The sequence below is a fragment of the Sceloporus occidentalis genome, unplaced genomic scaffold (genome assembly GCF_023333645.1).
Source record: "Sceloporus occidentalis isolate IW3139 unplaced genomic scaffold, rSceOcc1.0.p SCAF_2, whole genome shotgun sequence".
NCBI classification, from domain to species: domain Eukaryota; kingdom Metazoa; phylum Chordata; class Lepidosauria; order Squamata; family Phrynosomatidae; genus Sceloporus; species Sceloporus occidentalis.
The window spans coordinates 273,858,027-273,870,247 of record NW_028316982.1 but is presented as its reverse complement, the minus strand read 5'-3'; the positions used below and the strand labels follow the sequence as shown (position 1 = coordinate 273,870,247).

Genomic DNA, 12,221 nt, shown 5'->3' with positions numbered 1-12,221 from the left:
GAGCTGGGGATGTTTAGCCTGGAGAAGAGAAGGATAAGAGGTGATATGATAGCCCTGTTTAAATAATTGAAGGGATGTCACATTGAGGAGGGAGCAAGCTTGTTTTCTGCTGCTCCAGAGAAAAGGAAACAATGTATGCAAACTATGGGAGAGAGATTCCAGCTCAACATTAGGAGGAACCTCCTGACAATAAGGGCTGTTTGAAAGTGGAACCAGTTCCCTTGGTGGAGTCTCCTTTTTTGGAGGTCTTTAAACAGAGGCTGGATGGCCATCTGTAAGGGATGCTTTGATTGTGAGTTCCTGCATGGCTGAAGGGGTTAGAATGGATGGCCCTCGTGGTCTCTTCTAACTCTATGATCCTATTATCCTTCCCCCTCCAAGGACAGCCAGCCAGACAGCTGGAGTATACCTACCAGAGATGGCAGAAACCATCCACAGCGCAGGAGCAGCACATCTACCTGCAGGCTGGCTGCTACCTTTCCAGGCCAGAGGCCCCTGTCTTTCCTGGTTCTGAAAGCCTCCAGGTTTCCCCTCTAAACCACCAACCCACCCCTCCCTCCCATGGAGATGCTGGTGAGTCAAGGATACGGGTTGCTGAACATCCGCTTGAGGTCCACTTTCTCTTTGCAGTAGGGGCAGGTCTGCTTCTTCCCAACGATGCACCAGCCCCGGATGCAGAACTCATGGAAGCTGAAGGACGCAGGGAGTTAAGGATTTGCAGCTGGTAAGTAGTGAGGCGACGGAAGGTACTAGGAACAAATTCAGACAATGAATGACACATTAGGTACACTCTCTTTAGGAATGTGACTTTAAAAACAAGAGTGTTCATTCAGGCACCTTCCTTTTGGTTAAATGAGAGATACATGCTGCCTTCTTTACATTATTACAAATATTCCAATGAAATAATTTCTGTGTAAAGCTTTGAATCTGTAATAGTTAAACAAGAAATGCTAAGTCTGGCAACTTTACTTACAGCACTGGAAAAGTATTTCCAGACATGTTTCTGGTTCTACCTTTCTCAGAAAACTCACATCACTAGCGGCAGCAGGAAATAACTCTTGGAGAGGGACCATTTTACTATTTCTGCATTGTAAGGCTGGGAAAGTGACTCTGGGAAAGTGTGTGTGTGCGTATTCCAGCAATGACAAGATGGTGATGCACAGAAGTCACAAGGCAGAAACCCCTGCTGTGTCCACACCCCACAGTCATCACTCGCCCCCTAAATGCTTGTGATGGCTACTCATCCTCCACCTCCACCAGCCTGGCCCCTGCTTCTTTGAAATCTACTGACCGCTGCCTCTGACCACTGCCACTGCTGGTTTCTCTTTCTCAAGGCCATAATTATACAACAGAAAGAGCAAGAATATATGCAAAAGAGATCTAGGAGTCTTTAGTAGACCACAAGCTGAACATGAGTCAACAGTGCAATGCAGCAGCTTAAAAAGCCAGAGTAATGTTAAGCTGCATCAAGAGCAGCGTCTAGATTGAGGGAAATAATAGTCCCACTCTATTCTGCTCTTTGAGGCAAGCCGCTTTGTGTGCTTTCACAATCATACAACTCCATTAATGAATGCACAATGATGACTCCGCTATGAAACCCAAGTGCTCCATTGCCTTGCTGTCTCCTGCCAATCACCCATGGGACTCCTAGACCAGACCTGGGCAAAGTTCAGCACACCAGACATCACTGGATTGCAGCTCCCAGCATGCCTCTCCATTGGCTGGGCAGCCACGGCTTATGGGAAGTGAAGCCCCACAACATCTGAAGGGCCGCACCTTCCTCATCCAATACAGAGGAAGGAGTATAACAGCAACAACACTACTGCCAGCAATTTTGGCATCCCACTATGCTTTCTAAAAATTTTTTACTGCCTGGTTTCAAATGGTAGCATTTCAATTCCAGAACAAAGGATAAAAAAGCTATTTATCTACTCCTGTCTATTCCCATGCTCCGTATCCTCTTTTAATTGATTTCGGTCATATTCCAGTTGTCTTTTTTCCTGCTTCTTAAGAGCCAGGACGCAAGACAAGAGGAGCTCTCTTAGACCCTAAGGAGAATATGGGTCCATCAAAGTGATTAGCAGTTTCTCAAGGTGGGGAACAATTTTTCATCTACCCCACAAAAAGTTCAAAAGCGCCCTCCTTACTCAGTTCCTTACGATTCTTACTTAGCCTCATGGGGAGTGAGTGTCATGGGAAGGAAGGAGAGATGTCTTCTCTTCCTCAGGGACTCATCCTGATGGATGAAGCCCCATCACACTCTTAGGACAAACGACTGGAGTAGGATGCCAAATACTTTTGCAAAGTCTGGAGGATCAAAGGTTGAGAGCCTCTGACTTAGATCCATTCAGCCCAGCTGAAACTACTAGAATGAATCACAAGTTGTGGCATTTTGGCCCAATGTCACTGACTGCAGGGGAAAAAGAAGTCATCTCGTCTTGTTCCGCACATGTGCCGAAAGCCACAGGCTCAGCTGCGTCACAGAAGCCAGGCCAGGAAACCCAAGTGCTTCTCAAAGGCCAACCGGGTATTTTTAGCTAGGCACCTAAACCTTTCCGAAGCCGTCCTCTTATGCAAAGTCACAGTTTAGGTGGGCGGGCGGGTTCTCTGTGGGTTTGCACCAAAACCATGATGCAGCAAGTCAGGAATTCAGAAGATTAAGACTGGGGAAGGCGGCTATGAAGGAATTAGAAAAGATCCTAAAATGCAAGGATATACAACTGAGCACAAAGGTTAGAATCATACAACCATTGTATTCCCTATTATTGCCATGGATGGATGTGAGAGCTGGACAGTTAAGAAAGAAGATAGGAAAAATATCCATTCATTCGAGTTTATGTGGGGCTGGAGAAGAGGGCTGAGGATCCCATGGAAAGCATCCAAAAAGACAAAGAAATGGGTCCTGGAGCAGATCAAGCTGGAAACCTCCCTGGAAGAAGAAAAGGTGACCAGACTGAGGCTGTCATACTTTGGACAGAGCATGAGAAGGAAGGACACATTGGAAAAGACCATAATGCTGGGGAAAGTTTAGGAAAGGAGGAAGAGAGGAAGGCCACAGGCCAGATGGAGGATGGACTCCATTAAGGAGGTCACTGGGTTTTATGGGGTTGCAGGAACTAAGCAGAGCAATGGAGGACAGAGGGGGGGTCTTGGGGGGGGTCTCATCCATGGGATCGCCATGAATCGAGATCGACTCAAGGGCAGTTAACAACAAATTATTATTATTATTAGCTTTATTTATAAAGCGCCGTAAATCTACACGGTGCTGTACAAAACCAAGTAAAATCCAGAATATATAAAAACCCTGCCTATGGCACACAATCTAAAAGTTAAAACAACAAATTAAAAACATCATAAGAAACAAGTTAAAACAGCAAATATCCAATGTTAAGTCAAGCCTCAGAACAACCAGGACACAATCACAATTATTTTGGCCCTCTTCACAATGAGCGCCTGCTAGAGCAGAGCTAAAAACTACTTTTTGAAAACCACAACTCCCAGAATCCCCCAGCTGTAGATTCTGGAAGATACAATCCCAAAGAAGAGCTCTTTCAAGCCCAGGTTGGCCTCAGCAGACAAGGCAGCCCTTTCCAAAGCAGACCAGATGTGCTTTTCTAACGGAAGGAAGGCCAGGAACAAGAGCCGCCCAGCTGGACCAAGCCAAGGCAGAACCACCTAGTCCACACTTGTTTCCAACAGCAGGTGGGTAGATAGGTAGCCACCTAGCCACCCTTACTTGCCTTTTCCTTCCTAAGCTAAACGGCTCCCAATGTAGTAACTTTTCATCCTCAGAAAAGTTGCTCTGTCCGTTGATCATTTCGGCAGCCCTTTTCTGCACCTTTCCCAACTATACAAAAACCTTCTTTTCAAGGGCTGTGACCTCAACTGTATACAAAAGGAAGGTCAAAGTAGTCTTGTGGTGCCTTCAAGACTAACAGTATTGTTCAACACAAGCTTTGGGAGGCTGGAGCAGACTTCTTCAGCAAGCCATCTCAAGAAGGGGGCTGCAACCCATGGAAGCTTATGGTGAACAAGACTGCTTTGACCTTTCCTTCTTATATCAAAACAAGACTAACAAGGCTATCCCTCTGAATACTGCCAGCACTATAACCAGTATGCCAAATATGGCTGCCTCAGAGGTTTGTATAAGGGCCGTTCAACACTGGCAGTTTTATTTTATGATCTTCTTTCCCCCTAATCATGCCTAAAGGAGATCAGAAAGTAACCGAAGGCTTAAATGAGCTACAGTCCTGTTGAAGAAAACAGTTTGCTTTGACACAGAAAATGTTCTAAGTTCCTAGTGATTTCAAGTTCATCACATACAAAAGCTCCTCATATACAAAATATTTGCAGCCACAATCCTAAACATCTTCCATATGTTCTGCTGATATGATAACCGCTAGGAGACCAGAATAAGATACATAGATTGGAAACAGGGCTTGCTCCTTATTGGCGAATTGGTATGCCTGCCATAACCTTTGGTTGCTTCATTGCTGCCCCTGTATGGTTTCATAAGAAGTCTATATAAAGTTGGTTTAATGGCGTGTTCTGGGCTGAACCTTCAGCTCCCAAGCCAGAGTGCACCCGGCACTGTGTTGTTAAATGAACTGCCAAGTTCAATCTTCTTTCAGGCTCCACTCATGAACCTTAAAGAGATTTTAAAATTCCCCTTCGCAACCTGGGACTCTCTGCATGCTAAGCACTTGTTCTGTTGCTGGTAGTTGGTTGCCCCCATTCTGCCTGCATTGCATCCCATCCAATTCTGTTAGCAGCAAGGAAACAATCCCAAACCAAGGAAACAGCTGGATAGTATCACCACAAAGGATACACATGATTGCAGGACAGTCTGTAGGTGTTCTCTATGATCCCTTCTTCGTTTACGTCGACAAAGATCTGCTGGCCACATACGGCACAGACGCTATCCGAGAGGTGCTTTGTTGGCATTCCTGATGAACTGTAAAACTGCAGAGGAGCAGGGAAGAGAAGAAGAGGCAGACTGAGAAACACAAGGAATCCCAAGAGGATTCTGGCAGCACCTCAATGGCTGGACCCACCATACAAACCTACCATGCAAAGGCTGTGAGGGACCACCCCATCTGCCCATCCCAGCCACAGATATTCCCAATGTTTCTCAAGTCATGAAAAGACCTTGGGTCAGATCTTTTCAGCCACCTCTATCCAGAGCTGGAGGACCTCAAGATGGTAGTGCATGCGGTGGTACACTGGAAGGCCCAGTGTATAGAGAAATACTGTCATAAATAACTTTTTCTTGAAGAAATAAATAACTTGTGACCCAGCATTCGCTATGCAAAGGGTGAGCTGCTAACTCTGCTGTTTTCTGCAGCAGGTGTGTCAAGCGTGGATGCCTCCAATACACATTGTGCAACACCCATCACATATGTGACAGGTGGCTGCCACCTTCCTTGTCTGTGGCACAGTCCACGCTCACCCCCCATGCTACTGACCATGAGGCAGCGGCTTCTCCAAGGAAGAGTTCCAGCCCCGACTAGTGGCCAGATTCTCTCTCTGCACCCAGGAGAGGCTGGCACAGCCAGGACCAGCCTGCGGCCCACACTCTTGCCACCTAGCTGTGCCACAGAAGCCACAGGCATCTCATACACTCACAGAAGGATGCCCACTAACTGCTTGATCCTCCTAGACTCACAGGACTGGAAGGGATCCCAAAGGCCTTTGGTTCAACCCTCCATTGTTTCAGTAGCAACGGCCGCAATCCAACCTTTGTTTCAAAATCTGCAATTTAGCAGAGCCCACCGCCTTCCAAGGAGACTCTTTCCCACTGTCAAACAGCTCTTATGCCCAAGAGGTTCTTGTTCATGCTTACTGGCTTCAGAGCTTCCTTGTCCAGGGGACAGAGTAAGTCCAAAGCCTGGGGCTGGCTTAGCTGCCAGACGGCCTCATACTGGTCAGCAGCTCCAAGGAGAAGGCTGTTCTCCCCACAAAGGGCAAAGCTGGACAAGGACAGACAACTCCTGGCCCTGTGTGACTGTGAGGGGGGACAATGTCCATGGCCAGGGCAGGAACAGAAGAAGAAATCAGAGCTCAAGGGATGGTAAAAAGAAAGCGAGATCCAGGCACAGCCAGGGAGGGAGGACAGGCTTGGGGAATGGTTATGTAAACTGTTCCAGCCACAAGACATTGCCTCCTTAAGATCCAGGCAGATGTATTTCAACTTTGTGCATTTCCCTTCTAAAACGATAACAGTAATCAAACAAAAAATGGAGACTGGCAAGGGGAGGAAAAAAAGGGAATGCGGCCACACCTTTAAGACTAAGGTCCAAAACAGACTGCAGAAATAATCCAGTTTGAGACTGCTTTAACTTCTCTGGCTCAGTGCTCGGGAATCCTGGGAACTGCAGTTTTGGGAGACACTTAGCCTTCTCTGTCAGAGAACTCTGGGGCCACATTAAACTACAGTTCCCAGGACTTCCTAGCATTGACCTAGGACAGTTAAAGCAGTCTGAAACTGAATTATTTCTGCAGTCTGTTTTGAACCTAACTGATTTTTATATTTGGGGGAGCTTTCATGGATATCAACCCACTTCTGCAGATGAGCAGTATTGAAGTCTCAGGCACAAAGCATATTTACACAGTTGTAAGAGGGGGTTGGGATGTAACAGGATCTAAAAAGATGCAAATCATGTCCCTTGTACTAAATTTTCAAAGAGCTGCTCCAGGTGATACAGGCCTTTCAGATCTTTGTAGAGAGAGTTGATGTCCAAAGGCAAGACATCTGCTTACCAAAAGTCAGTTTTCCTGGTTTCAAAACTCTCTCTGAGAAGATTCCTTTTGTAGTGAGGTCTCTTGTATTATTGTAATAGTCCCACTCTGTTCTGCTTTGGTCAGACCTCACCTGGAACACTATGTACAGACAACGACATTTTCTGCTTGAGACACTCTGTTTTCCATGCAGAAGATAATATGTTCTGTACAGAAAGTGCTATTTTCTTCACAGAAAATGCTGTAGCTGGGAGCTTATTCTGGGCTAGATGGATCCCACAAGACTCAGGATAAAATAGCTTTTCAAATTTACTGAAGGCAGATCCTGGATCCATGATTGTGTTATGCGATGATCCGCAGACACTGGAAACATCCAGGAGACACTTAAGCATATACTGAAAAACAGACTGTTTTGTGACACACATACACACTCTTGCAGCTCCTTTTTTGCTCTCCAGAGTGGGGAGACACAGGATGGCTAATCCTTTATTCTGTGATTCAGGACACCAGATTACCCAAACCCTCCCACCCCATAGGAATCTTACCCCTATAGTGGACGCCATGTAATCTGCACACATTTCCGCAAAGTCGCGCTCCAGTACTCCATAATAGAGTCCGTAGAACAGGAGAGAAATCCCAAAATCCATCCCATCTTCTGGCTTGATTCTGCCAAGAGTAGAGGTTGTAGGGGATGTCAAGGAGGGGAGAAGCAAAGTTTCATCATCTCTAAATTTACATATAGCTCAAAGTTTGCTTTGCTGACTTTTTTCCCCAGGGAAATGCTTTCCCACAGGAAAGATTGGAGGCGGGAATCACAAGGCCTCCCAGAGGTTTTGGACTGCAGCACCCAGCATTACTCACCATTGGCTATGCTGCCTATGTGGCTTCTGGGATTTGCTGTCCAGAAAGATCTGGAAGACCCCATGATTCTCACTCAGGGGACAGATGCTTCTGAACCCAGATCTTGAAGAAGTGCCAACTCTGCATGTCTTAATTATCAAAGAGCTTATGTGCCTGTGGGTTTTGCTGCCCTTGGCTCCCTGAAATACTTTCGTTTTCTGCCCCATGGCTTCTGTATATTTTGAATTACAAATGGGGAAGCAAAACCAGCACAGAACTGGCCTCCGGAGAATCCCAGCTAACTCTTGCATTCAGCAAAGCAAGTTTCTCTACTTCATAAGTATACATATGTGCCCAGGGGAGAGATAGAAAACTGTAGCCTTCCACCTGTCATTGGATTGCAATTCCCATAATCCCTCACTACTGGCTATGATGGCAGGCGCCAAAATCAAATACCCAGAGAGCCACAGCTGACCTCTCATGACCCAGAGGGACTTCAGATAAATGCTGGGTAAAGCACCCTGCAGCAGACAAGGGGAACATCATCAAGTCTTCAGCCCAGCTCCACATCACCTCCTGCCTCATGGCTAGTCTTGCACACATTTCTAAACGTTTCTGCTTCCCTCCTCACTTCCACCCAGGTTTTAAAGCTTTCTGGATGTTGAAATTTTGTCATAGACTGAGCCAGAGCTTGAAAAAGTTTACCATTTTGGACTGTAATTCCAAAATGGTAAACTTATCCAAGCTCTGTTTTCTCGCCAGATCATCATCTTGAAGAATGTGCCTAAGAGGAGATACACAGAGGATGGGAGAACTATATAGACCCTCCCTCCATCTTAACTGCTACCACCTTGGCCTTGCAAAGGAGAGAAGAACTGGAAGTACAGTCGTCTCTCCATTTGTGCGGACTTCAAATCTGTGTCCCTCAATTATGTGCGAGGGGCAAACGGAGGGACATACAACGGGGTGCGTGCCTGCGGGTGCGGCACTATTCAAGCCAATGGGGCTTGAAGATTGCTGGAACGGATCCCCTGTGAAAATGGAGGGGTGACTGTATCTGCTGGACCTGATCCCCTTCCCCATGGCCATTCCCTTCTGCTTTTGTGTCATGTCTTTTTAGATTGTATGGCTAAGGGCAAGGAACTGTCAAACTGACAATCTGCAAGCAGCTCTGAGAGCCTCTGTGGATGAAGAGCAAGGTATAGATACTTTAAATAAAATGAATAAATACAAATAGACATTCATCACGACAGATATACCTAAATCACCAATTTAGCCTTCTCTTGCCTTCCAGCTCACCAAGAAGGATTTCTCCACCAGCATCACTAGAACCCTAGGATTCTATGAGAGGCTGCTAGGAGTTCTGTGAGAGATTATGATTTTAAGAAAACAACCATTTTTGAACTATAAATAAAATAATATTTATGCAGAGTTTTGGTGAGATCTGAAAATTATTTCAAGGGTTCCTCCAGGATAAAAGGGCTGAGGAAGGCTGCTTGGGATGATAATGTGTTTGGAGACACCCAGGGAGCATCACACAGAATAAGTACCACAGACTGCTTGCAAGCTCAAAGGAGGCCGAAATGCACACTTGACATAATTTGTTGTTAAATTTACAGGATCCTGGGCAGCCTCTCAGATTGTGTGCGGCAGCCAGCTTGGACAGGAGGAAGCAAACATTTTACACGGCCCCGTCGCTTGCTTCTCTCTGCCTTTTTTCTGTCTTCCCCGCTCCAAAATCACACTAACTTGTCAACTCACAAAGTACGATGAGCTCTAGCGACGTCTATGAGAGATGGATTTTCCTCACCTGAATAATAAATTAAGTCCAAAGAGTGTGAACATGACGGCCATGTAGCCCACAATTCCCGTGGCGTAGCTGATCTTATATATCAACAGGAACCACTTGTAAACCAACCTAGGTGTGGGGAAAGAGAACAGAATGAAAACTACACACAAGGCCCCAACCATTAAACACAGAACCCACAAAGGCATTCAGAATTATAAAATGCTGCCTGCTGCTTAGATATCAAGGACTATGAACTTCCAGTAGGTTACAGCTTTAAACTTATGCATCTCACGAATCTGATATAGGCAACTGGCAAATTCCTCCCTAATGTACCAGGGAGTGGCACCATGTTTGTGCATCTTGGCTAGAACTGTTTTGGGGGTTTTGTGCAAATTTACTGGGGATTGGAAGGCAATGGCTTGTGAGCCACCACTGAGTGTGTGATCCTTCAAGTCGCATGTTAACTTATGGCAACCCCACAAATTTTTCACAGCATTTTCTTGGGCAAGGGATCCTCAGTTTTGCCTGTTCCTTCCTCTGAAATAGGGCCTACAGCGCCTGGTATTCATTGGTGGTCTCCCATCCAAGTACTAACCAGGGCCAATTCTACTTAACTTCAAAGATCAGATGGGATTGTTTTAGGTATTTTGGCTGCCAGCACCACTTTGAGTAGCCCTGGTTTAAACCACAACTCTATTAGTCAAGGGAAGCTATAGCCTCACTGTATTCTACACTGGTCACCCTCATTTGGAGTCTTGAATTCAGATCTGGGAACTTCATTTTAAGCTGGAGAAGGTTCAGAGAAGGCCAACAAGAAAGATAAGAGATATGGAGCTGGACATGTTCAGACTGGTGAAGAGAAGACGGAGGGTTGACATAATGGCACTCTATAAGTATAGCACGGCCGCACCATATGTGGGCTCACCATACGTGGACTTGAGGTTAGCAGATGGCGAGCACTATTATGGTGAATGGGGAGCGTGCCTGTGCCACATGCCGTGCCGCGCATCATGGCAGCGCACCCCATTCAAATAAATGGGGCTTAATCATTCATGGAATTTGCCTTATGGGGGGGGGGGGGGGAGGCGGAATGGATCCCTCATGTAAGGCGAGGGCACACTGTACCTCAAGAGCTGTCCTAAAGGTGTGGACAGGCCTGTTTTCTGCTGCCCCAGAGGGGAGGACCGGGGCTTATGGCTTGATGTGACAGGAGGACAGATTTTGACAGAACACTAGAAGGACCTTCTTGACAGTGAAAGCAGTTGTGTGATGGAACTGCCTTGAGAGGCGATGGGGTTTCCTTCTTTGGATGTCTCCATAAAAAGGCTGGACAGCTCCCTGCTGGGTGGGGAAGCTTTAGCTGGAGATCCTGCACTAAGTGTGGGGTTGAATCTGATGCCCATGTAGCCCCTTCCAACTCTAAGATACTATGAACCTCTGGAGCTCCACACAATTCCTGCACCTGGCCTAAATCCAACTGCAACTGCCAACCACAGTGGATCACTGAGCCAACCACTGTATAGTAAATCAACACTTAGGGAATTCCCAATGCTTCAATGAGTCTATCTGGGGAGGGGTGGGGTGGAATGGGACAATTGGATTTGGATTTAGAAGATTTGTCCCAGCATGAGCTCTGCTAATTCCCAGTGCTGAAAGTCTGATTTTAGTCTATCCTGAAGAGCCAATCAGTGACCATGTCACCTCGTAAAGGCCTTAACAGGAAACAAAAATGTGCTTCTTAGCCAGAGCATCACTAGAATGGAAATGCATTTGCCTAGCTATGGGGCAGGTGAGAAGTGATCTATGGGGTCATATGCAGTGTCCTATCTGTTGTTGGCAGCTGCTTCCAGCTCTCAAGTAGACTGGTGAAGCAGCAGGGAAAAAGCCCTCAAGGATTCTGCCTTAATTCTAGTTACAGCAAGGAACGTATGCTCCCTTTCAAAGGAGAATCACACTCCCAGAAGTGCTGGTCGCTATGAAAACGTGGTGCATGCAGCCTGTGACCATTGGCTTAAAACAGGAGTGATTTCTCTCCTTATCTCTGTCCCTGTGCCACTGAATTTCAGCAGGTTGCATTAGGACACCCGGTGGGTTCAAAGGGGGAAGACTGAAACTGGTCCCTGTGCCCACCAAGGTTGCCCACCCCATGGCACAAAGCAGCCCACAAAACCAAAGGGACCACTGCAAGGTCCCCCATCTTCACTATGGAGCCCTGAGGTTGTCGCTCACCTGGGCGTTGTCTGGACGAGAGGCTTCCGAGTGGCTCTGAAGGTGACAAAGGCCGTCACGGCCGAGAAGAAGACCCAGATGACCAGGAACCGCCACCAGTGCAGCTTCACTGTGAAGTAAAGGGGGACAACCCACATCTGGAAAAGGGTCACCATCTGCAAGGATGGAAAGGAGACGTTTCAGCAAAGGACAAGAGTGGCGTGGCAGGGGAGCCCCAAGGGCAGGGTTCCACTTTGTTGCTGTCACACACCAGATTTGAACCCATATCCCAATCCCTTAAGTTTCTTCCCTCCCCCTTTAGCACACACTAAAGGGTGGTGCTGCTGTTTTCAGTCCCCACGTTCTACTCATTTTAGTACTCAAAGATATAGCTGTTTTAATCTGTAGAATCAGTATGTTTTAGTACTACAGTCGCCCCTCCTAACTCAGATCCATGACCTTGGAAATCCTCTGCTTTTTTTTAATGGGCGCACACAGGCGCACACATGGGCATGTGCCCCATTCAAGTCTATGGGGCTTGAATATGCGTGAGCCTCTATTTTCACGAGCCTCCAGAATGGATCCCCGCAAAAACGGAAGGCCAACTACATTTTAGTACTATTTCACTTCTTCCTGTCTTGATCAA

At 46.7% G+C, this 12,221-nt stretch overlaps 1 protein-coding gene across 1 annotated transcript in view; it reads right to left on the bottom strand.

Annotated features, from left to right (window-relative positions):
• Positions 1 to 12,221, bottom strand: part of RNF121 (ring finger protein 121) — a 33,126-nt gene that overhangs the window by 4,620 nt on the left and 16,285 nt on the right. Inside the window, exons 4-8 of the mRNA XM_089513185.1 lie at positions 11,597 to 11,751; positions 9,389 to 9,496; positions 7,284 to 7,404; positions 4,829 to 4,962; positions 589 to 690 (exon numbers count right to left, since the gene is read on the bottom strand). Coding sequence (XP_089369311.1) covers positions 589 to 690; positions 4,829 to 4,962; positions 7,284 to 7,404; positions 9,389 to 9,496; positions 11,597 to 11,751 — 620 coding nt within the window. The remainder of the gene's footprint in view (positions 1 to 588; positions 691 to 4,828; positions 4,963 to 7,283; positions 7,405 to 9,388; positions 9,497 to 11,596; positions 11,752 to 12,221) is intronic.